This window comes from Sciurus carolinensis, chromosome 3 (assembly GCF_902686445.1).
Source record: "Sciurus carolinensis chromosome 3, mSciCar1.2, whole genome shotgun sequence".
Lineage (NCBI taxonomy): Eukaryota > Metazoa > Chordata > Mammalia > Rodentia > Sciuridae > Sciurus > Sciurus carolinensis.
In genome coordinates, this window is record NC_062215.1 from 21331877 (window position 1) to 21354605 (window position 22729).

Below are 22729 nucleotides of genomic sequence, written 5' to 3' on the forward strand. Positions count from 1 at the left end.
TCAGAGAAAGGAAATCATGTTATCCACACAATCTGAAATATAAACCAAAAACAAATGGGCCTAATTTGATAATTGCCTATTTACTAACACAAACAATAGCAAGAAAGGGTGTTCCATGTGAAGACACCAACCTTTGGCAGGGTATAAAAGGGGATGTGGGGCAGAGAGACCTGCAAACCTTCCAAACCCACCTCCCTGGAAATACCCACAGAACCTCCAGTCTCTGACACCATGTGCAACTCCTGTTGTGGATCCTGCTGCTCTGGCCAGGGCTGTGGCTGCTGCCAGCCCAGGTGCTGCCAGACCACCTGCTGCAGGACCACCTGCTGCCACCCCAGCTGCTGCTGCAGCCCTTGTTGTGGTGGGTGCAGTGGCTGTGGTGGCTCCAGTGGCTGTGGTGGGTGCAGTGGCTGTGGTGGGTGTGGTGGCTGTGGTTCCTGCTGCTGTCGCCCCATCTGCTGTAGGACCACCTGCTGCAGGACCACCTGCTGTCGCCCCAGCTGCTGTGGCTCCTGCTGTGGTGGGTGCAGTGGCTGTGGCTCCTGCTGCTGTCGCCCCTGCTGCTGTGTCTCCTCTTGCTGCCACCCTTGCTGCTGTCACCCCACCTGCTGCCAGACCACCTGCTGCAGGACCACCTGCTGCCGCCCCAGCTGCTGTGGATCCTGCTGATGCCGCTCAACCTGCTGAGAGTCTGGGTGCTGCCAGCCCCCTTGCTGGCACCCACCCCAGCTCCCTAGTGTCCTGGTCCTGTAGGCCCTCCTGCTGCATCACCCAAAGCTGCCAGAACACCTGCTGCACAACCCAGTGCTGCCCCCTCACCTCCTGGTTTTCCAGCCACTGCCACCTCATTTCTGTCCACACCACCTGACCCTCTCCAGTCTGCTCCAGTGGTTCCTGCTGCTGAGCACTCTGACTTGATCTCTCTTCTTCTTCAATCAGTATTCTCCATGGACTCCATCTATCAGCCCCTACATGATGGAACAATTGGACACCTCAATTCTAACTGATTACAGGAGAGAGTTTGACCTCCTAAGGCACTGCCCCTCCCCACAGTTTGAATATTCTGTAGAGTCCCTCTACTCTCACATTGCCCCTTTGGATATTGTTCTGTCTGGCATGTCATCTCGTTTGTAGATAGACCCACATCTTCAATAAATCTGAATTTTCCTGGCATACACACATAATGACTTCTGGTCTCTTTCTATCCCTTCTGAGTTGCTGTCCTATTCTGTCAGCACTTGAACTGGACAGCTCTTAAGATTTCAAAACCATAACAGATCACCTGCAATGATCCACTTGTATTCTGTCAACAGTTGTCCTTCTAACCCAGGAAGATTATTTTTAAAGCACCCACCTGAAAAAACCCACCTGAGGACTTTCTCTGCATGAAAAGGAAGCTCTGGGCAGGAGGCTTCAAGTCCCAGGAGTAGAGCCCAGCCAGTGAATGGGAGTTGGTGCATAGACGCCCCAGGTCAATTCCCCTTGGTTGAGTCCTTCCAGCCCTCCCTAGGTCCCCCATGGGACTTGACCTCAGGTCACCCAGTTTAATTCTATTCATTTTGTCACTGTCTCCTCCCTTCTGTAGTGCCCTGCGTCAATTTCCAAATTCGTCAATTTCCAAATGATCATGCTTCTTATGATCATTTCCCAAACTACTCGTTCTAATTCTTACTATCTTGATATTTTTGCAAGGGTGCCCAGACTAGGTCTCCTGTCCTCCCATTCTCAGAGTTGGTATCCTTCAATGACTTTTCAAACAACATGGACGTTCTCTATGTTCTCAGGGTCAACTCTTGGTTTGACTGAACAAGTTGTTATTTTTTACCAATTTCTTCACAGTTTCCTCCAGGATCGTCTTTTCAATGCTTTGTATTTTCTAGGACACTGGATCTGGGGGACAGGGAAATAAATCAGGTTGGTAACTCGTGCCTTTGACGGCTCCATTCTTGGCTCTGATCATGGGCCTCGGGGCTTCTTGGCTCTTGAGTGGAGGTTGTCCTCAGCTCTTTCCCTAACACATCACTGTAACCCTGCAGCTAGATTCATCTATGTCAGTGACAGAAGGAGAGCCTGTAAATAAGGTTGCTTTCCTACAGGAAAATCTTTGTCTTTTCTAACTTAAGTGCTGAATGTTGCCATATGCTATTGCCTAGAAAGAAGTCCTCATTGGGAAAGCAATTATACAGATTCCTATTTTATTCACTTCATATGAATGGAAGGAAATAACTGAACCAATGCACATACAAAGAGAAGTGGTGGTTCCAGTGAAGATCAAGTGGCACCTTATCTATGACCCTCTGCTTCAGACACTGGATAGAAATGACTGTGAGCAAGTCCTCAAACAAACCACACCCATCACCACCTATTAAGAAAAAGACAGTTGGGACTGGGGTTCCTCCAGTTCCTTTGGAGAGCATGTTCCCAAGGACCTCATGGTCTCTCATGAATCCTCACCTTTTCAAGGTCCATAGGATCTTCCAATTTGACCAGCCTGAGAATCCATCCTAGACCATGGAACACTGAGGACATTATTCATATGCAAGGCCCAATAACCATGAATACCAGAAAGTAGAAAGCACTCAGGTCACATAAGAGTCTGGTATTTCAGCTTGTACAGAGCTGGAGTCAAAGAATATATAAAAGACATATAATGAGAAGATTCGAGATGGTGGATCAGGAATGCAATGACAGGCTGCATTCCTACTTGCTCTGTGGATGGAGAATCATCCCTGGGAGTGCTGCTTCTCAGCAAAGTGCGTTAAAAAGGGATTTCACTGAAACTCAGCAGTGAACAGTCTGAGTGTCTTGGAGATTCAGAACTTTGGGCACATTGAATAAGAAGAAAAATTACACTGGAGTCAAACAGGTTGTTCCAGGGGCAGCAGCAGCAGAATGGGCATTGGTGTATCACAAGAGGGAGAACACAGAGAGAAAAAATGGATAGATTTATGGGGAAAAACTAAGATCAGAAAAGCAAAGTGAACTTAGCTGATGCAGAGGCTTCACTGTGCACTGGTGTTTGCAAAGTGCTCTGTTTCTCCACTGGCAGCAGAGAGAAGAGGCAGAGCCACACAGAGGCAGTCACAATGTAGCTGCTACTGCAGAATCAGGAGATCACAGCAAACACTGTCACACTGTCCTGGAATGCTTCTGATGTGTAACCTAGGGTGTACCTAGGAAAACAGCAGTGAAACATGCACAGAAAAGATTTTACACAGGGGCATTCAAGTCACAAAAATGAATGGGAGACCAACTCTCTCATCTAATGAGTCCAGTGCTTAAGTGACCAGCTGAAGAGAGTTGGGAATCTGAACAGGTGGGTACTAATACACTCAGGAACTATGCTTGGGAAGGCTGTGTTGGTGGGCAGCAGTGTGTGTGGAAGATTGACTCTCCTACCCAATGAGTAGAATTCTTGAGAGGTTCCTGAGATCCAGACTTCTGACTCAGATCAGCAACTGGCAGGCCATAGGGGTGTGCTGTGTACCAGGAAATGAAGCCCCTGAAGCCTTATTAGACCTAAGCCCCGCCTACCAGAAGTCCCCTCTTTGAACTCTGCAACAGCCCCACCCTGGGAGTGTCAGTACACATCTCAAGAAGAAATGGAAAGAAAGATAGTTCGACATAGACAGGGACCAGCTATTCTTGTCAACTATTTGACCACCTCCGTAGAAATGATTTCTTAATTTTTCATTAAGAATCTGTTTTCTTTATTTTTTTTTCTTTTTCTTTGTGTGTGTCTCTGTGTGCGTTTGCTGTGCTAATTCATTCATGGATATATGTAATATACATATTTGCTTCTTTATTTCTTGTTTTTAGCATTCTTTAACAAAGACATTTTTCCTTGTCTTTTACAGGTTAATGTTTTTAATTTGTCTGTTTTGGTTCAGTTTTGTATTGCTTTCATTTGTTTGTTTCTCTTATTTCTCTTTCTCTCTTTTCTTCTCCTTTTAACAGCCAAATTCTTTCGTTCTCTCTTTCTCTTTCCCTTTACTTGGTTACCTCTATTTTTCCTCCTCCTGCCTTATAACCATCATCTGCTATATCTCTTTTCCATTCTTTTAACTTTTGGAAACTGTATATTCTTTTCTGCCTACCTATTGCATTTTCTTTTCTTTTAATTCACTGTATTCTTACCATCTTTTAGAACTAATTGGTTTACATAACTCCTCAATTCACTTTCCTCTCAGCAGAAAACATTTTCTGAAACAGACTTTTTTTTGATCATGAAGCAAACCTTAGCAAAAATAGAGAAAATACTTTACTTTGCATTCTATCAGATCATAGTGAAATGAAATTAGAAACAAATGATTGGATAAAATACAGAAACTACTCTAATACCTGGAGATTATATATTATACTTTTGAATGATAAATGGATAGGAGAAGAAATCAGGGGAGTAATTTCAAAAATTCTTAGAAGTAAATGAGAATAGTATACAATATATCAAAATCTCTGGGACAATATAAAATCAGTCCTAAGAGAAAAGTTTAGAGTATGAACTTTATGATTAAAAGAATAGAAAGATACCAAATAAATGACCTAACATTAATCTTAAGACCCTAAAAAAGAAGAATGAACCAACATCAGAGTCAGTAGAAGACAGGAAATAATTAAAATCAGAGGCAACATCAATGAAATTGAGATTTATTTTAAAAAATCAATACAAAAGAACAATGAAACAAAGAGACAGTTCTTTGAAATGATAAACAAAATGGATAAACCCTCAGCCAAACTAACTAAAAGAAAGAGAAAAAACAACAGAACTTAACAAAATCCATGATGAAAGGGGAAATATTAACACAGATGATACTGAAATCCAAAGGCACATGAAAACCTATTTTGAAAATTCAAAACTCCAATAAGCCAGATAATCTTGAAAAATGAGAATATAGAAAACTATAAATATTTGCAAGAATGTGGTAGAAATGGTGCATTCATACATTGTTGGTGGGTCTGCAAATTAGTGCAACCACTCTGGAAAGCAATAGGGAGATTCCTTCAAAAACTAGGAATAGAACCACCATATGCCCAAGTTATCCCACTCCTTGGTATATATCCCACTCCTCAGTATATATCCGAATGTTTTAAAATCTATGTAGTATAAGTAATGCAGCAGCATTTCTACGTTCATGGCACCACAATTCACAATAGCCAAGGTATGGAGCCAACCTAGGTTCCTTTTAACAGATGAAAGGATAAACAAAATGTGATGTACATAAACAATGGAGTATTACTCAGCCACAAAGAAGAATGACATTATGGCATTTGCCAGTTCATGGATGAAACTGGAGACTATCAAGCTAAGTGAAATAAGCCAGTCCCAAAATGTCAAAGGACATTTGCCAATTTTATCGTTACATTGTGTGCATGTAAAAATATTAACTAACAAACACTATCTTTGTTTATGACTATAAAAAAATGGGGAAAAGTTAAGTATTAGAAGAAAGAAAGACATTAAGCGAGAATCTATATAAAATTCAAAGGCATATATAACTAAACTGAAGAGTTTACAAATGTATATGGAAGGTGGATAAAGTACAAAGACAAATGAAGATAAAACTATTTTAAAAATCAGGATTGTGATTCTCCATGGTAGAGGGAGGGAGATTGGGTCAAGAAAAGACATGAAAGATGCCTTGATGTTGCTAAGTCTCTTCCTGGACTTGAGCTTTAGGCATGTAGATACTTGGCTGATCATTATTTGTAACACTACACAGATATACCTTGTACTCTTTTTACAATAAATGTGTTTTCCATGATAAAAACTGTTGAATTTGTTATCATTTTGTTGTTATCATTTTCTCTGTTTCTGGGCATATTATCCAGGGATACTTTACTACTGAGCTAACCTTGAGGTTTGTTGTTTTTATTTAGATATGGAGTCTCACTAAGCTATCCAGACTGACCTCACTCTTGGGAACCATTGCCTCAGCCTTCTCAGTGTATGGCATTGCAGGCATGTGCCCTTGGGCCCAATATTAAAAACTGTTCTTAAGAAGTCAAGTGAAAGGCATCTAGGTAGGTCCCACCGTCTAGCTACTATAAATTGAGCTACTTTAAACATTGATTTGGCTGTGTTACTGCAGTATGCTAATTTTAAGTCCTTTGGGTATAAACCAAAGAGTGGGATAACATCATTCCTGCCTGCTTAAAAATGGGGAGAAGGGAGTTGGGGACTTAGTTTAGTGCAGAGCGCATGTCTAGCATGTGTAAGGCCCTGAGTTCAGTTCTTGGCTCTGAAAAAAATTTTTTAAAAAGTGGGAAAATATTTGAAAAAAAAAAGAAGGCAAGTGAACTGAAATATTCATTCAAAATTTTGAGAAACAATTTTAGATAAGAAATGAATGAAGCTATTTCAAGGAAAAATGGAAAGCCAATCGATGCTAGACCAACACTTTTATTGCTTTAAATACTGCTCTGATTACAGGTACCCCTTCGTATCAAATCTGATAATACTGCTTAATACATACTCCTAAATATTTGAAAGCAATTTGATTTTCATTGTAATGTAACAGTGGAATTAAAAGTACATTAATTTTCCTATCAACCTACATGGTTACTGTAGGGACCTCCATTTTTAGAGCATGTTATGGATTCAGTAAAAATGGATAAGGGGTCTCCCTAAAGCTCCTGTGTTTACGTAGCATTGTTCAGAGGTGAAATAATTGGGCTTTGAGTGTGGTGAGCCGCCTCACCACCATGATAAGATGGTGCTGGTTTCCTGAAGTGCTTTCTAGGTAAACAAGCCCATATTTGGTTGAGCTAACTGTTGCAAATGGGAGCACCTATGAACATAGGCCAAGTGGCAGGAGTAGATTGGCTATTGCAAGAGTATAAAAGTGTATGAATTCGGCTCAAGAATGAGAAGAAGAAAAACCATGGTTTTATAATAATAAGGTCCTTTTTAAACTGCTGAAGGAAGATTCCTGTGTCATGTTTTCTTGCGGGCGAGGGACACGACAAGTGGTGCCGAAACCCGGGAATCAGAACTTTCAGTGGTCAGGGGGTGCACCGGTAAGTAACAGGTAAGTGTGGCACTCCTCTGTAGATAAGAGAGGGCGGGAATCGACTTTGCATAGTCGGTCAACAAAGAAAAATATTTAATCGACTTTGCATAGTCGATCAACAAAGAAAAATACTTAATCACCTTTGCATAGTTGATCAACAAAGAAAAATATTTAATCGACCTTGCATAGTCGATCAACAAAGAAAAATATTTAATCGACCTTGCATAGTCGATCAACAAAGAAAAATATTTTGTTTTTGCTTTCATTCTGCTTGCTCTGAACACTGCTTTCATTATGGGCAATTCTCCATCTAGTTCCTTAGTACAGCCTTTAGATTTTTTGTTGCGCTCCAAAGAGCTCAAGGTCAAACGCAGTACTTTAGAAACATTCATTGTAAGAATTGATAAAGCGGCCCCATGGTTTGCTGTCTCCGGAAGCTTGACTCCTGCCAGTTGGGATAAGTTGGGAAAAGATTTGGATTTCCTTCAGGAGCAGGGACAATTGGAGAAAGGGGTGATACCGCTATGGAAATTAATAAAAGGATGTATTCTTGATGGTAGATGTCAGGAAGCTATTCATAAAGGACAGGAAGTTCTTGAACAACTACATGAGGAGAAGTCCAAGGATTCTATGAGTACTTCCAGTAAACATAGTGCAAGAGAGCAGGTTTATGGAACTATTCCAAAGAGGAGACTGTACCCAGATTTAAAAGCCCTTAGAACACCAGAAGAAACAGAGGAGTCAGAATCAGACGGTGATGAGGAAGTGAAAGAGCTAATGCAGCACTTACGGAAGGTGAAGATAAAAGAAGGGGGAACTAAGAGGCAAAAAGATTTTAGACAGAAGGACTATGAGGAAGAACAGGAACCAGCTCTAGCCTATGATCCTCCCCCATATGTGGGAGGGGTTCCAGGCACGGGTAGAACTTTTAACTCTGCAGCTTGGAGGGCTGCCCATATAGAGTTGGGGTTTGCCTATCCTGTATTCCAGGACAATGATGGGGGAAGACATCAGGAACCCATAGAATTTAAAACGATAAAGAATATAGCAGAATCTGTCCGCACTTATGGTGTGGATGCTGCTTTTACTATCGCCCAAATAGAGGGGCTCAATAGATTCTGCATGACCCCCTCGGACTGGGCCAGTTTAGTGAAAGCTTGTGTTTCCCCGGGTAAATATTTAGACTGGAGAGCCTTCATGTTAGAGGGGGCCAATGAGCAGGCTGCACGCAACCAAGCTATGGGCAAACCTGCCTGGGATGTGGATATGCTTCTGGGGCAGGGTAGATTTGCCAATCAGCAAACAGGCTTTCCATTAGAGGTTTATGAACAAATTAATAAGATCTGCATTGCTGCCTGGAAAGCACTCCCTAATAAAGGAGAGGTGCGAGGTAACTTAACAAAAATTGTCCAAGGCCCCACAGAAGCTTTTTCAGATTTCGTGGCTAGAATGGTAGATGCAGCAGGGAAGATCTTCGGGGATGCTGATGTAGCTATGCCTTTAATTAAACAATTAGTATATGAACAATGTACAAGAGAATGCAGAAATGCTATTAATCCATTTAAAAGCAAAGGCATAGAGGCATGGATGAAAGCTTGTAGAGAAATAGGCGGCCCATTAACAAATGCAGGCTTAGCTGCTGCCTTCCTTCAACTTTCTAACAGGACTTCCTCCGGAAATAGGAGGTGTTATTCTTGTGGACAAGAAGGACATTTCATGAGAGAGTGTCCTAGTATACATAAGGTAGAAAGGACAAATAACGCTCCTCCAAATCGCCTCCCGGGGGTGTGTCATAGATGTAAGAAAGGAAAACATTGGGCTCATAAATGTAAGTCCGTGAAAGATATCCATGGCCGGTTTATTGAAAGGATTGATTCAAAAAACGGCTGGAAGGGCCCCCGTCCTCAGGGCCCGCAAATATATGGGGCCACAGAGGAAGTAACCAGGCCGAACGAGTATTGGCCGTCTCTGAGACACCCCACGAGCCCAGGAGAGCCACTAAAGGTTCCGCAGGAGTTGACCTCTGTTCCACCACCAGACTCATTTTAACACCTAAAATGGGTGTTCAGGTGATTGACACTGATTTTAAAGGATCTTTGCCACAGGACACTGTAGGTTTGCTCATTGGGCGAGCCTCTTCAATCTTACAAGGTCTTCATGTCTTTCCTGGAGTGATTAACCCAGATGCGGTGGGTTCTGTTAAAGTCATGGTAGAAGCTCCAAAAGGCATTGTGTCCATCTCCCCCGGAGATCGGATTGCTCAGCTGCTCTTGCTGCCTAGCCTACATAAACATTTTAAAGCTGATGCCATTAATAGAACTAGTGAACAGATTGGGAGCACAGAGGGGAATAGCGCCTATTTAACTCTAGATTTGAACACACGCCCTTTGGTAACTCTAAACGTAGAAGGCAAACCTATCCTGGGGTTAATGGATACAGGGGCAGATCGTAGTATTATCTCTAAAAAAGATTGGGCTAGGGGGTGTCCAGTCCAGACTTCTGATCACTCACTCAGAGGGCTTGGATATGCTCAAGCTCCTCAAATTAGTTGTAGATCACTTTCCTGGCGGGACACTGAGGGGCATGCTGGACAGTTTATTCCCTATGTACTTGACCTCCCATTTTCTTTATGGGGACGGGATATCCTGAGTGATATGGGATATCAGCTCAGTAATACTTACTCTCCAGAGTCTCGTCAACTGATGTTGAAAATGGGATTTAAACCTAATCTAGGATTAGGAAAAAACTTACAGGGAAGGAAGAGTCCGGTGCCAGCCAGGAAAGATACGGATGGAAAGGGTTTGGGTTTTTCATAGGGGCCACTGAGGCGCAGATACCCATTACCTGGAAAACGGAGGAACCAGTATGGGTGTCTCAGTGGCCTTTACCCTCTGTCAAGCTGGCTGCAGCACATGAATTAGTTCAAGAGCAGTTTGATTTAGGACATATTAGACCTTCCACATCTCCCTGGAATACTCCAATATTTGTTATTAAAAAGAAGTCTGGTAAATGGCGTCTGTTACATGATTTAAGAGCAATTAATGCACAGATGCAGATAATGGGTCCAGTTCAGAGAGGGTTGCCGCTACTTTCCACTATTCCAGATCACTGGAGAGTCATGTGTATAGATATTAAGGATTGTTTCTTTTCTATTCCATTACATCCTCGAGACTCAGAGCGCTTTGCTTTCACCCTCCCAGCCTGCAATCATGAAAAACCTGATCTCCGATTTGAGTGGATAGTGTTGCCTCAAGGCATGGCTAACAGTCCTACTTTATGTCAGTTGTTTGTTGGTAAGACTCTTGAACCACTCAGGAAGAAGTTTACAGGATTAAAATGTATTCATTTCTTGGATGACATTTTATTAGCAGCTAAGTTGGAAGAGCTGCTTTCTGAAATCTATTCTGAATTAATTCGGCTTTTAGAACTGCGAGGATTACATATTGCTCCAGAAAAGGTTCAAACAGGAAGCATAGTAAACTTTCTTGGAGCAAAAATTTCCTCACAAGGTATTGCTCCCCAGAAAATAACTATTAGGACTGAGGATCTTCACTCATTGAATGATTTCCAAAAACTGCTAGGGGACATAAATTGGATCAGGAGTTATCTGCATATTCCCAATGTTGATTTACTTCCCTTATATGACATCCTTAAAGGTGACCCTGATCTCTCTTCTCCTCGGAAATTAACCCTTGAGGCCAGATTGGCACTCCAGAAGGTTGAAAAGGCTATTCAAAATGCCAGTTTTACTAGATTACAAGGAGATAAGCCTGTGCAGCTTTGTATATTGCCCACGCTCAGGCAGCCAACTGGAGTTTTATGGCAAGAAGGTTCATTGTTGTGGATTCATCCACATGTTTCTCCTGGACGTTCTTTAGAACATTACCCTGATGCTGTTGCCTATTTAGCTCTACTTGGCATTCAGCAAAGTATTCAGTTTTTTGGCGTTCTTCCAAATTCTGTAATTACTCCCTATACAACCAAACAAATTCAGATACTCAGTGCTACTTTGGACAATTGGGCCATCTTGAGATGTTCCTTTCCAGGGGAAATTGAAAATCATTTTCCCTCTCATCCACTCCTTGCATTTGTTAAGGAACATCTGATTATATTTCCTAGAATAACATCCACTGTTCCTTTGTTAAAGGCATCGAATATCTTTACCGATGGTTCTAAGACAGGTATAGGAGCCTGTTATTGATAGTCAGTTCCCCATCCAACATCAGTTTGAACCAGGAAACCCACAATGGGTGGAGCTACAAATTGTTATTAAGGTTTTTGAGAGTTGTCCTTTTCCTTTTAATCTGATATCAGATTCTAATTATGTAATAGGAGCACTTAAGGTGTTGGAAACTGTAGGTGCCATCAATCCTAACAACAAAGTTTCATCTTTATTTACTCAGTTACAAAATTTGATTTTGGGCCATTCTGCACCCTTTTATCCTGTACATATAAGAGCTCATAAGGCTCTCCCTGGACCTATTGTTGAAGGAAACGCAAGGGCAGATGCCACTACCCGCACAATTTGTTTTCTTTCTTCTCTTGACAGTGCTCGAGACTTTCATAATAAGTTTCATGTTAACTCCCAAACACTTCGTAAGCGCTTCTCTATTCCTCGAGCAGAAGCGAGACAGATTGTCTTAGATTATTTCCATTGTGTTCCATTTCATCATCCCCCTTCTCTTGGTGTTAACCCCTGAGGCTTGCGACCTCTTACGGTTTGGCAAATGGATGTAACTCATATTGCAGAGTTTGGTTCCCTAAAATATGTTCATGTCTCAGTAGATACCTTCTCTGGAGTTATGCATGCCTCTGCTTTGGCAGGAGAAAAAGGCCATCATGTCGTCTCCCATTGCCTAGAGGCTTGGGCCGCCTGGGGCCTTCCATGCTCCTTGAAGACAGATAATGGGCCAGTGTACACTGGTCACCAATTCACCTCTTTCTGCTCCACTATGGGAGTGCAACTGACTCATGGCTTACCTTACAACCCCCAAGGTCAGGGAATCGTGGAGAGAGCTCATAGAACGATTAAAGAACTTTTGCAAAGACAAAAAGGGGGAATAGGAGCAAGCCATACTCCTAAAGAGCGTTTGTCTCTGGCTCTTTTTACCATTAATTTTTTAACTTTGGATGCAAATGATAATTCTGCGGCTGACAGACATTGTTCGCTGCCTGCCCCCCCTTCCTTAGGGAAAGTGAAGTGGAAGGATGTGCTTTCAGGCCAGTGGTACGGACCTGATCCCGTGCTGATATGGGCACGAGGTTCTGTTTGTATTTTTCCACAGGATCGAACGGAACCGCTTTGGGTGCCTGAGCGACTCGTGCGTAGGATACCTGGGAGTCTGTTAGCATCAACTTCAGCTAAAGGTGTGAAGGAACAGAATGAAGAATCTACTGATCCTGTGGTGTCTGGTCCTGATGATCCAATGGGCCAGTCAGAAGCCAGTTTCTAAGATAAGGCTCTGGGCGGTTACTCGGGCATGGCCGATACCCATGCCAATCCATGCTGATTCCAATATTTTGCCAACCCTTTTCGCCACCACTTGTGAGATGGAAATGCCATGTCGTGATCCTATGTCTACTGAAACCTCCGTCTTTAATCTTACATCTTTTAATTTGACTGAAGTCTTTTGTTTCTCCCTTCATAGTAGCAGTCAACACTGTGTGCATCTGCTCCTTAAAAATGTTACCTCCTGGGACAATCCCTTGCGACATAACAGTGTATCCTTAAACATACTGACTGCTGCCCTCACGCAGGTCTCGCAGGGATTGCATTCTGGATCTGGTGTGGGAAATAATAGTGGAGTGATAAATGTCACCACCCTGGTTACTGTGAGTACCGGTCGTTTTCCATGGGCAAGGAAAAATGCGACAAATGCCACACGGTTTCTTGCTTCACCCGCTTGTACCCCTTACAAAAGCTTCCCCCCAATATTTACTCATTGTCAAGACAGAAATTGGGATTATAAAGAGGTGGCTCCGGGATTCTCTATATCTCCATCCCTTAAGAAGTTTTCCTATAATTTCAAAAAAATGGTACCTCTACCGGATCGGGGTGGCCTTTTTATCAGTGGCTGATAGGTAATCGGGCCGGAGCCACGGCTGACATCTCTGCTTTAGCCTTATTAAAAGGAGGCAATTTCTCTTTGCATAATGCAACAGGTACTGTCACGGAAGATATACAGAAAGGACATCGACTAGGAAACTTGTTGTTGCATAAGCAGCTATATAATGCTACTCTTTCCCCTGCTCCAGTATGCTTAACTCCCCCTTTTCTATTTCTATTATCAAACAGTTCGGAAGTGATTTTAAATTGTTCTAATGACAATATTACCTGCCTGCTTTCAGAGTGTTGGAACGGTAGTGAATCTGTTGCTGTGATTGTAAAGGTACCCACCTTTGTACCTGTCCCAGTGGAGGTCAATCCAGATAATTTTCCGTTGGTGAACCTCTTCAGAGAAAAGAGAGACTTTGGCATTACCGCAGCCATAATAACTGCTATTACTGTCTCTGCTGCTGCAGCCACTACCACTGCTCTAGCCATGACCAATCAAGTTCAAACAGCACAAACCATTAATCAAGTCATACAGCAAACTGCACAAGTGCTAGAATCCCAGGACCGCGTCAACAGACATATCTTATCTGGGATTTTGGCGGCGAATCAAAGGATCGATTTACTACAAGTACAGTTGGATGAACTTTTCAACATTGCACAAGTTGGATGCATCGGGAATCATAAACACATGTGTATAACTCCAGTAAGATATGAAGAAGCAAAGAATCAAAGCCACTTGATTTCCGCCTTTCTTGCAGGCAACTGGTCCCTAGAAGCTGAGAAGATGATGAATCAACAATTATTGCAGATTGCGATTTTAAATGACACCCGTGTTGAGCCTGTTACTTTGAGTCAGTTCTCTAACTGGCTCACCTCTGCCTTTAGTTATTTTAAAGAATGGGTTGGTGTGGGGATCTTTGGATGTATTTGTTTTGCAGGTATTTGCCTTTGCCTTTGGTTTATTTGCAAGCTAAGAGTGCGTCAAGCACGTGAAAAGGCTGTGTTAATTCAGGCTGTGTTAGCCATTGAACAAGGGGTGTCACCTTCTGTGTGGTTGGCTAATCTGGCTCTGGAATAAGTGACATTTTTAATATATCTCTGTTAAAGTTAGAATTATCATTTACGCTAGGTATCTGCAGGGTACTGCTGTAATTACTATGTACTTTTCTTTGAGGACTGTGTATTTGCATCCTGGGGATTTCTTGTACTAATTAAGGCTTCAATTGTCTTGTAACTTTCACCTTTGATCTTGAGCTATAACAATGATGTTGGAGGAGAGAACTGTTACTATGTGCTTTGTGTTCATTATGGTGCCCCTGTATTGTGCAGCATTGGCAAGTAGGGTGATGTGTTTTCCTACCTCAGGCCTTTGCAGTTTCGTAAGCTGAATAAGCTCCCCCAAGTATGGTTTTCCATACCACTATGTCTTCAGGGACACAGGATGCGAGGCAAAGCACTGCACTTGAGAGTTTTATTTTTAAACCTCAAGGAAGGCATGCCCTATTGCATGTGGGTTTGATGTCCACGTCCCACCCTACGAAAAAAGGCATCGGCTTAGGTGATGTCAGGCCCGGAGAAGGCGCCACTCTGGGACTGACGTTCACTGCCACTTTTGCACAGTAGGATAGGGCCTCTACCTTCACCTGTATTCATAAAATAAAGAAGGGGGAGCTGTGGCGAGCTGCCTCACCACCATGATAAGATGGCGCTGGTTTCCTGAAGTGCTTTCTAGGTAAACAAGCCCATATTTGGTTGAGCTAACTGTTGCAAATGGGAGCACCTATGAACATAGGCCAAGTGGCAGGAGTAGATTGGCTATTGCAAGAGTATAAAAGTGTATGAATTCGGCTCAAGAATGAGAAGAAGAAAAACCATGGTTTTATAATAATAAGGTCCTTATTAAACTGCTGAAGGAAGATTCCTGTGTCGTGCTTTCTTGCGGGCGAGGGACACGACATTTGAGGGCTATAACCTAATGAGTGCATCCTAGTTTGAAAAGACTGAGTGATAACTGCAGGCAGGTGGAGCATGGCTGGAGGAGGGGAGTCACTGAGGGTGTCCTGGAAGATACCTCTTCACTGTGGCCCCTTCCCTCTCACTGCTTCCTGACTGGGATTAATGGAGCACAGCAAGGCATATTCACCATGCCCTTCTGTCATGGTGTTCTGCCTTTTCTTGGACCCAAATCAATGTAGTCTGTGTAGATGGACAGAACCTCTGATACTGTGAGCCAAAATAAATATTTCCTCCTTTAAATTATTTTTGTACACAATTATGATGTTGTTACTAACACACCATAATTCAAATATTTGTCCCACCATAGCCTCCAGGTAGCTGTGAACAGAGTACATAGGATTTATTTATTTATTTTTAATTTTTTATTTTTTTATTTTTACAGACTGCATTTTGATTCATTGTACACCATTGGGGTACATCATTTTGTTTCTATGGTTTTACATGATATAGATTCATACCATTTGTGTAATCATTTATGTACATAGGGTAATGAAGTCTGTGGTAAGTGAAATAAGCCAATCCCAAAAACCAAAGGCTGAATGTTTTCCCTGATATATTTAGTTTTAAAATATTGTGCACTAGCATCATATAAGTGACACCTGAAAACAAAAGTCTGCTTCCTTATTCTCCAAAGGATAGACCAGCATGATTTTCCCAGGCTGCTCATAGACATAATCAGATCCCTGGATGGGTTTTGCAAATGGCAATGGAGTTCAATTCATTCAAATTTCCTTGGTACATAATTATCAGGATTATTTTATCTTGTGACATTGAAAAAGACAAACTGTATAATGGGAAAACATCACACTTGATATACTATTCAGAGTTATAGCAGAGGTGAAGGCCTTAGGTAATTTGTATGTATGTTCAAATATTAATTATCTGGTGTATTTCACAGGTAAAATTTACCAGGGAGTACAGTTAGTGGTGTCTCCCCTGTTTTGAGTTCCCTCCTTCACAGTGCAGGGTGCCAAACAGCAATTTCCCATTGTTCTTCATGCTCTTGTGGTCCATCTCACCCATGTGAGCACAAGAATGATCCAAAACACTCAAGAGGAATATTGGTTTTTCCAGTTCACATTGTTCAAACTTCATTGTTCCCCAATCAGGATATTTTGTCTATTATTTAGGTAGCATCCATTGAAATTTAGTGATTTTGGTGACTTCTGTTCTTAATTGGAATTGACACCAATGCATGTAATGGAGACAATTCAACATGGCAGAGAGCAGCTTTCCTTCATATAGGAGAACCTGAGGAGCATGAAACACTTGGGTGCCCATGCCTCACCCAAGAGCAATTAAATCAAAGTGTTCTGGGCAGGAGCAGGCATTGGTAGTTTTCAAATCTCCCCACATGGATTCCAGTTGCAGCCAATATTGAGAACCACTGGTCTAGGGGCACTGATTATCCACACTCTGTTCTATGAGGGTCGTGTATTTTTAGTTATGATGAAACAGTTCTCTCAATTCCCCTAAATTATGTAGAAACATCTCACTAGTAATCAAACTCCCTAAATGTATGTAGAATCACCTTCCTGGTAATCCAAATGATTTTCACCTCTGTCTTATTATTTCCTGTCTTGTACAGCAAATTCAGTTAAATATTTTCATACTCAGGACATAGAATTATTGAAATATGTCCTATTCTCCCATCCTACCAAAACACGCCTTAAAAATAAGAACACCACCTAGATCAGGTATTTGTTAACCAAGCAAACATGATGGAAATACCTCAAGGATCATATTCTTTAAAAGATCATACTTCAAACATAATGAAGACACTCAAAATGCCATCACAAAGAGATCAAATAGGCTCTTCCTTCCTGTTTCTTGACTGAAAGAAGACCAATTAATGAACTGGCCACATTCCTCATTTTTAGGAACAGTAGTCAGTGGCTTTTTGCATTTGGAATTTGGTCACCTTTGTACTTTGAATTCATCCTCACTATGAATATATGTCAGCTGATATCCATTATTAAAATATCTGTTATCTTTTTTCACTCTGTATTTCTCTTGTTCTGCTTGTTTTCTTGCAGAATAATACCTAAATATCAAAATCTGATCAATAACGTACAATGAGTCAAAATTCAGTCTGTAAAAATAAAAAAAAATTGAAAAAATGACTGAAGTAGAGAAGACACAGCATCACAGAGCAACCCAATAGAGACAGGAAGTGGCAGGTTGAAGTTATATGGAAAATGAGGAACCTCGGTGGTTTACATGATATAAAAAAATTGTTATATGAACACAATTGAATATTACTCAGTCATTACAAAAGAATGAAGTTATGACATTTGCCAATAACTGGAAACTGTCATGCTAAGTGAAATTGAAGCCAGAATTAAAGACAGGCAGTGAATGTAGATAGATGATTGGGTCAGATTGAGAAAATGGAGGCTGATTTGATCAGGGAAGTTGGAGATCCCCTTTCCCCAGGAGATTGGAATGTTCATATCTCCAGAGCCCTTTTATAACCAAGATTATCTGCCTATACTACCCCTCCCAAAAGGATGCAGACAGGGAGTTGTTAATTAATGTCTTCCTGCCTGGATAATTCCATTTGGCTCTTCCCTCTGCCCCTATGCTTCTCATCTTTTTGCCATCCCAAGAGCATCTCCTGGGTCTAATCAAGTACACAGGAAGGAGAGAAATAAGGGGTGAGAAAGCAGCAGAAGAAAGTAAAAGTCTATCAAAAGGGCAGGGCGCTCTCCCTTCTTGGTATACCAGAAAAACAGCTATGACCCTGGCCCCTTTCTGCCTCCTGGGAGAAGTCTGTGTTACTATTTCTAAATAAAACCCACTTTCTACACTTGCCACAGTGTGTTTCTCTAATGTTCAAGTTCAACATTTGAGGGAGCAGAGCTGACTCAACACTGATCACCAGCAGTATCTTATTAAGCCAATTCCAGAAAAAAAGAGACCCAATGTTCTCTAAGATATTCAGATGCTAACACACAATAAGGGGGTGGAGGGAGAGAAAAATAGAAGTTCATAGGATTAGACAAAGGAGAATGAAGGCAAGGGAAGGTGATGTGCACAGGAAGGACAGTAGAATATAATGTTCCTACGTTCTTATATGAGTACACGACCAGTGTAAGTCCACATCAGAAATGATCAAGGAAGAGCTGACAATGAATGCACTCACACTCTGAAAGGAAATCATGTTCTCCATGCACTTGGAAATGTAAACCAAAAATAAATGGGCCTAATTTGATAATGGTCTGTTTACTAATATAGTGATTAGGAAATGGTGTTACCTATGAAGACACAAGAATGGGAAGTCACACTCCCTGTATATATAATATGTCAAAGCACACTCTACAGTCATGTATAACTAAAAAGAACAAGTAAACTCATTATTCATTTTAAATAAAAAAACATAAATCAATAGATTATATACAGGCCAAAATTTCCTTATAGAAGATTTCTTTCTGAAGAAAGAGAAACATCATGTATTTTGGTCACAGTGTTGACAGTCTAAGACAATTATGATATTATTACTAACACATGGTAATTCAAGGAATCATAGTACATGGGAACTATGACACATACCAATGACATATTAATTTGAAATCCATTGTGCACTACCATCATATAACTGAAATCAATGCATGCAGTGGGGAGAATTTGATGAGGAGGATCTCAGCTTTGCATCCTACCGGGACACAATGAGAAGCCTGACAGAATGAGAAGACCAGACCCTTCCCCAGAGCGATTCAGTCCAAATTGTTCTGGGCAGGTGACAGGCATAGGCAGCGTTTCAGTGGCAGCCAACTTGGGCTTCCACTGTTTTGGAGTTTATCATATTCACTGCTCTGTGATGCTAACATACTCTGGTTTTTTCCCTGTGGATAACAGTAATTTCAAAAATTCCTAACTTTATTCAAAAATATTGCTTCTAGGAATCAGAGACTTAAACTTCTATGTCTTCTTTGTCCTCTGTTTTCCTTACACGGTAAATCCACTGACATATCTTTACACTCAGATAGCGTATAGATTTATCTAGGTCATATTCTCCACATTTACCAACACGTGCCTTAAAAATAAGGTTCAAGTGAAACACGTGTTTGCCACCCAAGCTACCCTGATGAAAATATGTCAAGGGCCTTCTTCTTTAAATTATTGAACTAAGACATAACAAAGTTACAACAGATGCCATCATAGAGATACCAACTCAAATTTACATGCCTGTATCTCACCACACAGAGAACCAGCTAATGGGGAACAGCTTTCCTCATTTAAGAACGTCAGTCCCCTGGTTATTAGCCATGACAGTTTTAGCCCCTATTTGACTCCATCCTCACTAGGTTTATGTGTAAGCTAATAGTCATTCATGGAGATATCTGATTTTCTTTCCTGATTTCTCTGTGTATTTTTGAAATTTATTATTATATTTGTTCTAATTATTTGTATATGACAGTACAAAGCATTTATGTATTTTGATAGATCATACATAAATAGATAGATCATACATAAATGCAATCTCTCATTTTTCTGATTATACACATTGCAAGATCACATCAATCATGCAGTCATACATGTACATGAGATAATGTCTGTTTCACGCTACTATTATTCCTCCCCCCCATAGCCTTTCCCCTCCATTCACTCCCCTATAAATAATATAAAGTGATTCTATTCTTCCCTATCATTCCCCTTAATGTCAATGAGCTTCCCCATATCAGAGAACGCATTTCGCCTTTGGTTTGGGGGGAGTTCTGCTTATTTCACTTACTGTGATATTCTCCAACTCCAACCATTTTTGAAAATTAGATCTAATCACTAAAATTCAATCAAAGACCTCAGTGCATACAAAAGAAAGTAAAGTTCATCTTAAGAATAAAGACACCACTTGACAGAGACAGCCAGCTGAAAGTTATGTGTTTCACAGGACAGGTTACCTAGAGCATCAAATATGGATTGGCAAGTGTGTTCAGGAAACACAAGACATGAGTCAACATGGTCTGTTCAAACCACAAACACAAGAAGCCAGAAACAGAGGGAAACAGTTGAGTGATCTGAGTCACTTGGTGCTGCTGATCTTTGCTGCCACATCTCCTCACAGGACACAGAAAAATCATTTTAGCCATTTGTTTCCTGGGGAAAAAAATCCAAGCTTCACTATGTGTGTTTCTACTCAAAATGTTCTGTACATCCCATTAAGAGATGTAGAAGAAAGGTAATGATTGAGGAGGGAAAGAGGAAGTGTCCTAGTGGCCTTCCTGCTCTCATGCCAGGGGTCTGTGTTGCAAATTACAAGCTCCTTTGTCCACCAGATGCATAATGAGTAAATCATGATGAAAATCCAGGTTTTTATTTGTATCCACACTAAGAAATTAGGGATGGAGAAGTTGATCTTTACCTCAGACAAGCATGACCTTCTATACACATTGACACTGTGGTCCACCAGACAGAGGCAGAATATCCTGTAACATCCTCTCTGTGGAAAGAGAGGAAGGAGAGATAGAAAGACACTTCAGAGATGACTCAGGAAGAGCTGAATGTGAATCCTATCACATCAGGGAAAGGAAATCATGTTTTCCATATGACCTGATAATTGATATAAAAAAATAGGACTAATTTGATAATTGAGTATTTATTAATGCAAACAATGGCAAGGAAAGAGTGCTGCATGTGACAACAACAGGCCCATAGCAGGGTATAAAAGGGGATGTGGGGCAGAGAGACCTGCAAAGGTCCGAACCCCACTTGCAGGAAATGTCCCCAGAACCTCCATCCTCTGACACCATGTGCAACTCCTGTTGTGGATCCTGCTGCTCTGGCCAGGGCTGTGGCTGCTGCCAGCCCAGGTGCTGCCAGACCACCTGCTGCAGAACCACCTGCTGCCGCCCCAGCTGCTGCTGTGGCTCCTGCTGCTGTGGTGGCTCCAGTGGCTGTGGTGGCTCCAGTGGCTATGGTGGATGCAGTAGCTGTGGTGGCTCCAGTGGCTGTGGTGGATGCAGTGGCTGTGGTGGCTCCAGTGGCTGTGGTGGGTGCGGTGGCTGGGGCTCATGCTGCTGCCACCCCATCTGCTGTAGGACCATCTGCTGCAGGACCACCTGTTGCCGCCCCTGCTGCAGTGGATCCTGGTGACGCTGCCCAACCTTCTGAGAGTCTGGGTGATGCCAACCCCCTTGCTGGCACCCACCCCAGCTCCTGAAGATCCTGGTCCTGTAGGCCCTCCTCCTCATCACCCAAAGCTACCAGAACCCCTGCTGCACAACCCAGTGCTGCTGGCTTTCCAGCTACTGCAACCCCATTTCTGACCACACCACCTGAACCGCCCCTGTCTGCTCCAGTGGTTCCTGCTGATGAGCACTCTGACCTCATCTCTTTTCCTCCTCAACCAATATTCTCCATGGACTCCATCTATCAGCCCCTAAATCTTGGAACAATTGGACACCTCAATTCCAACTGATTATTTGATAGAGTATGCATCCTAAGGCACTGCCCCTCACCACAGTTTCAATTGTCTATAGAGTCCCTCTACCCTCACATTGCCCCTTTGGATTTTACTTCTGTCTGGAATGTTGTCTCATGTGGAGATAAAACTCCACCTTCAATAAATCTGAATTTACTGCCATACACACATAATGCATGGCATGTCTTTATTTTCCCCTTTTAAGATGGTGGCCTTCACTGCCTGTTTTTAATAGGACAGCTATTAAGAGTTAGAACCATTACAGACCATCTGAGATGCTCTACCTCTGTTCTCTGAGCATTTGCCATTCTAATACCCAAACTGTGGTTGGGAAAGCAAGCCCCTGGACCTATCTGCCTGAGGACTGTCTCTGGATGAAGAACATCCTCTGGGCAAGAATGTTACAAGGGTCCAGGAGCAGAGCTCAGTGAATGGGAGTTGGTGCAGATGTGCCTGCTCAATTTCCTGTTGGGAAGTCTTCCCAGTCCTGCAGAGTTCCTCTGTGGGACTGCATCTCATATGACCCCACTGTCACTCTCTTCACTGTCTACTGCCTTCTAACTATCCTGAATCAATTTCCACATTCCCTACAGTGGTTCCTGTGATCATTTCCCAAACTGCTAGTGCTGGGTCCTTTCTAACTGGTATGTTTTCAAGAGAACAGAGACTAATAATGCTTAATGCTATAAGTACTGCCATTCTTAGTGTTCACATCCTTCAGCAACTTATCAAACAATATACATGGTCTCCATGTTGTCATCTCTTAGTCTGACTGTCTACTGAACTGATAATTCTTCTGAATTTACTGGAAAATTCAGTAGCTGGTAAGAATTGTTACTTCTTACCAATCTCTTCATAGATTCCTTTAAGATATGACTCGACATATCACTGCATCACTGGATCTGAGGGACACGGAACAGGTTAGCAACTCTCTTCCTTGATGGCCGTCACACTTGATTCTCAGGGATGGGCCTCAGGGCTTCTTGGCTGCTGAGTGGAGGTTGTCCTCAGCTGTTTCCTTAATGAATCACTGTCACACTGCCGCTGGATTCTTCTACGTGATAGAAAGAAGTGTTTGTTAAACAAGTGGGATTTCTGTTTTAGTCAGTTGTTTTGCTGCTGTGACTAAAGGTCCCAGTCGAAACAATTTCAGGAAGAAAGATTTACTTGAGGTTGAGGGCTCCAGGTTTCATAGGTCTTAGTCCATAAACGGCCGGCTCCATTTCT

At 42.0% G+C, this 22729-nt stretch overlaps 1 protein-coding gene across 2 annotated transcripts; it reads left to right on the top strand.

Moving 5' to 3' along the window:
• Positions 1 to 231: 231 nt before the first annotated feature.
• LOC124980617 (keratin-associated protein 4-12-like) lies at positions 232 to 669 on the top strand. Of its 2 annotated transcripts, none has more exons than XM_047546389.1 (2): positions 232 to 365; positions 408 to 669. In XM_047546389.1, the coding sequence occupies exons 1-2, from the start codon at positions 232 to 234 to the stop codon at positions 667 to 669; spliced, it is 396 nt and encodes a 131-aa protein (XP_047402345.1). The 2 variants fall into 2 exon arrangements, with proteins under 2 accessions (XP_047402345.1, XP_047402346.1); XM_047546390.1 differs by having other exon boundaries at positions 232 to 346; positions 434 to 669.
• Positions 670 to 22729: the final 22060 nt, after the last annotated feature.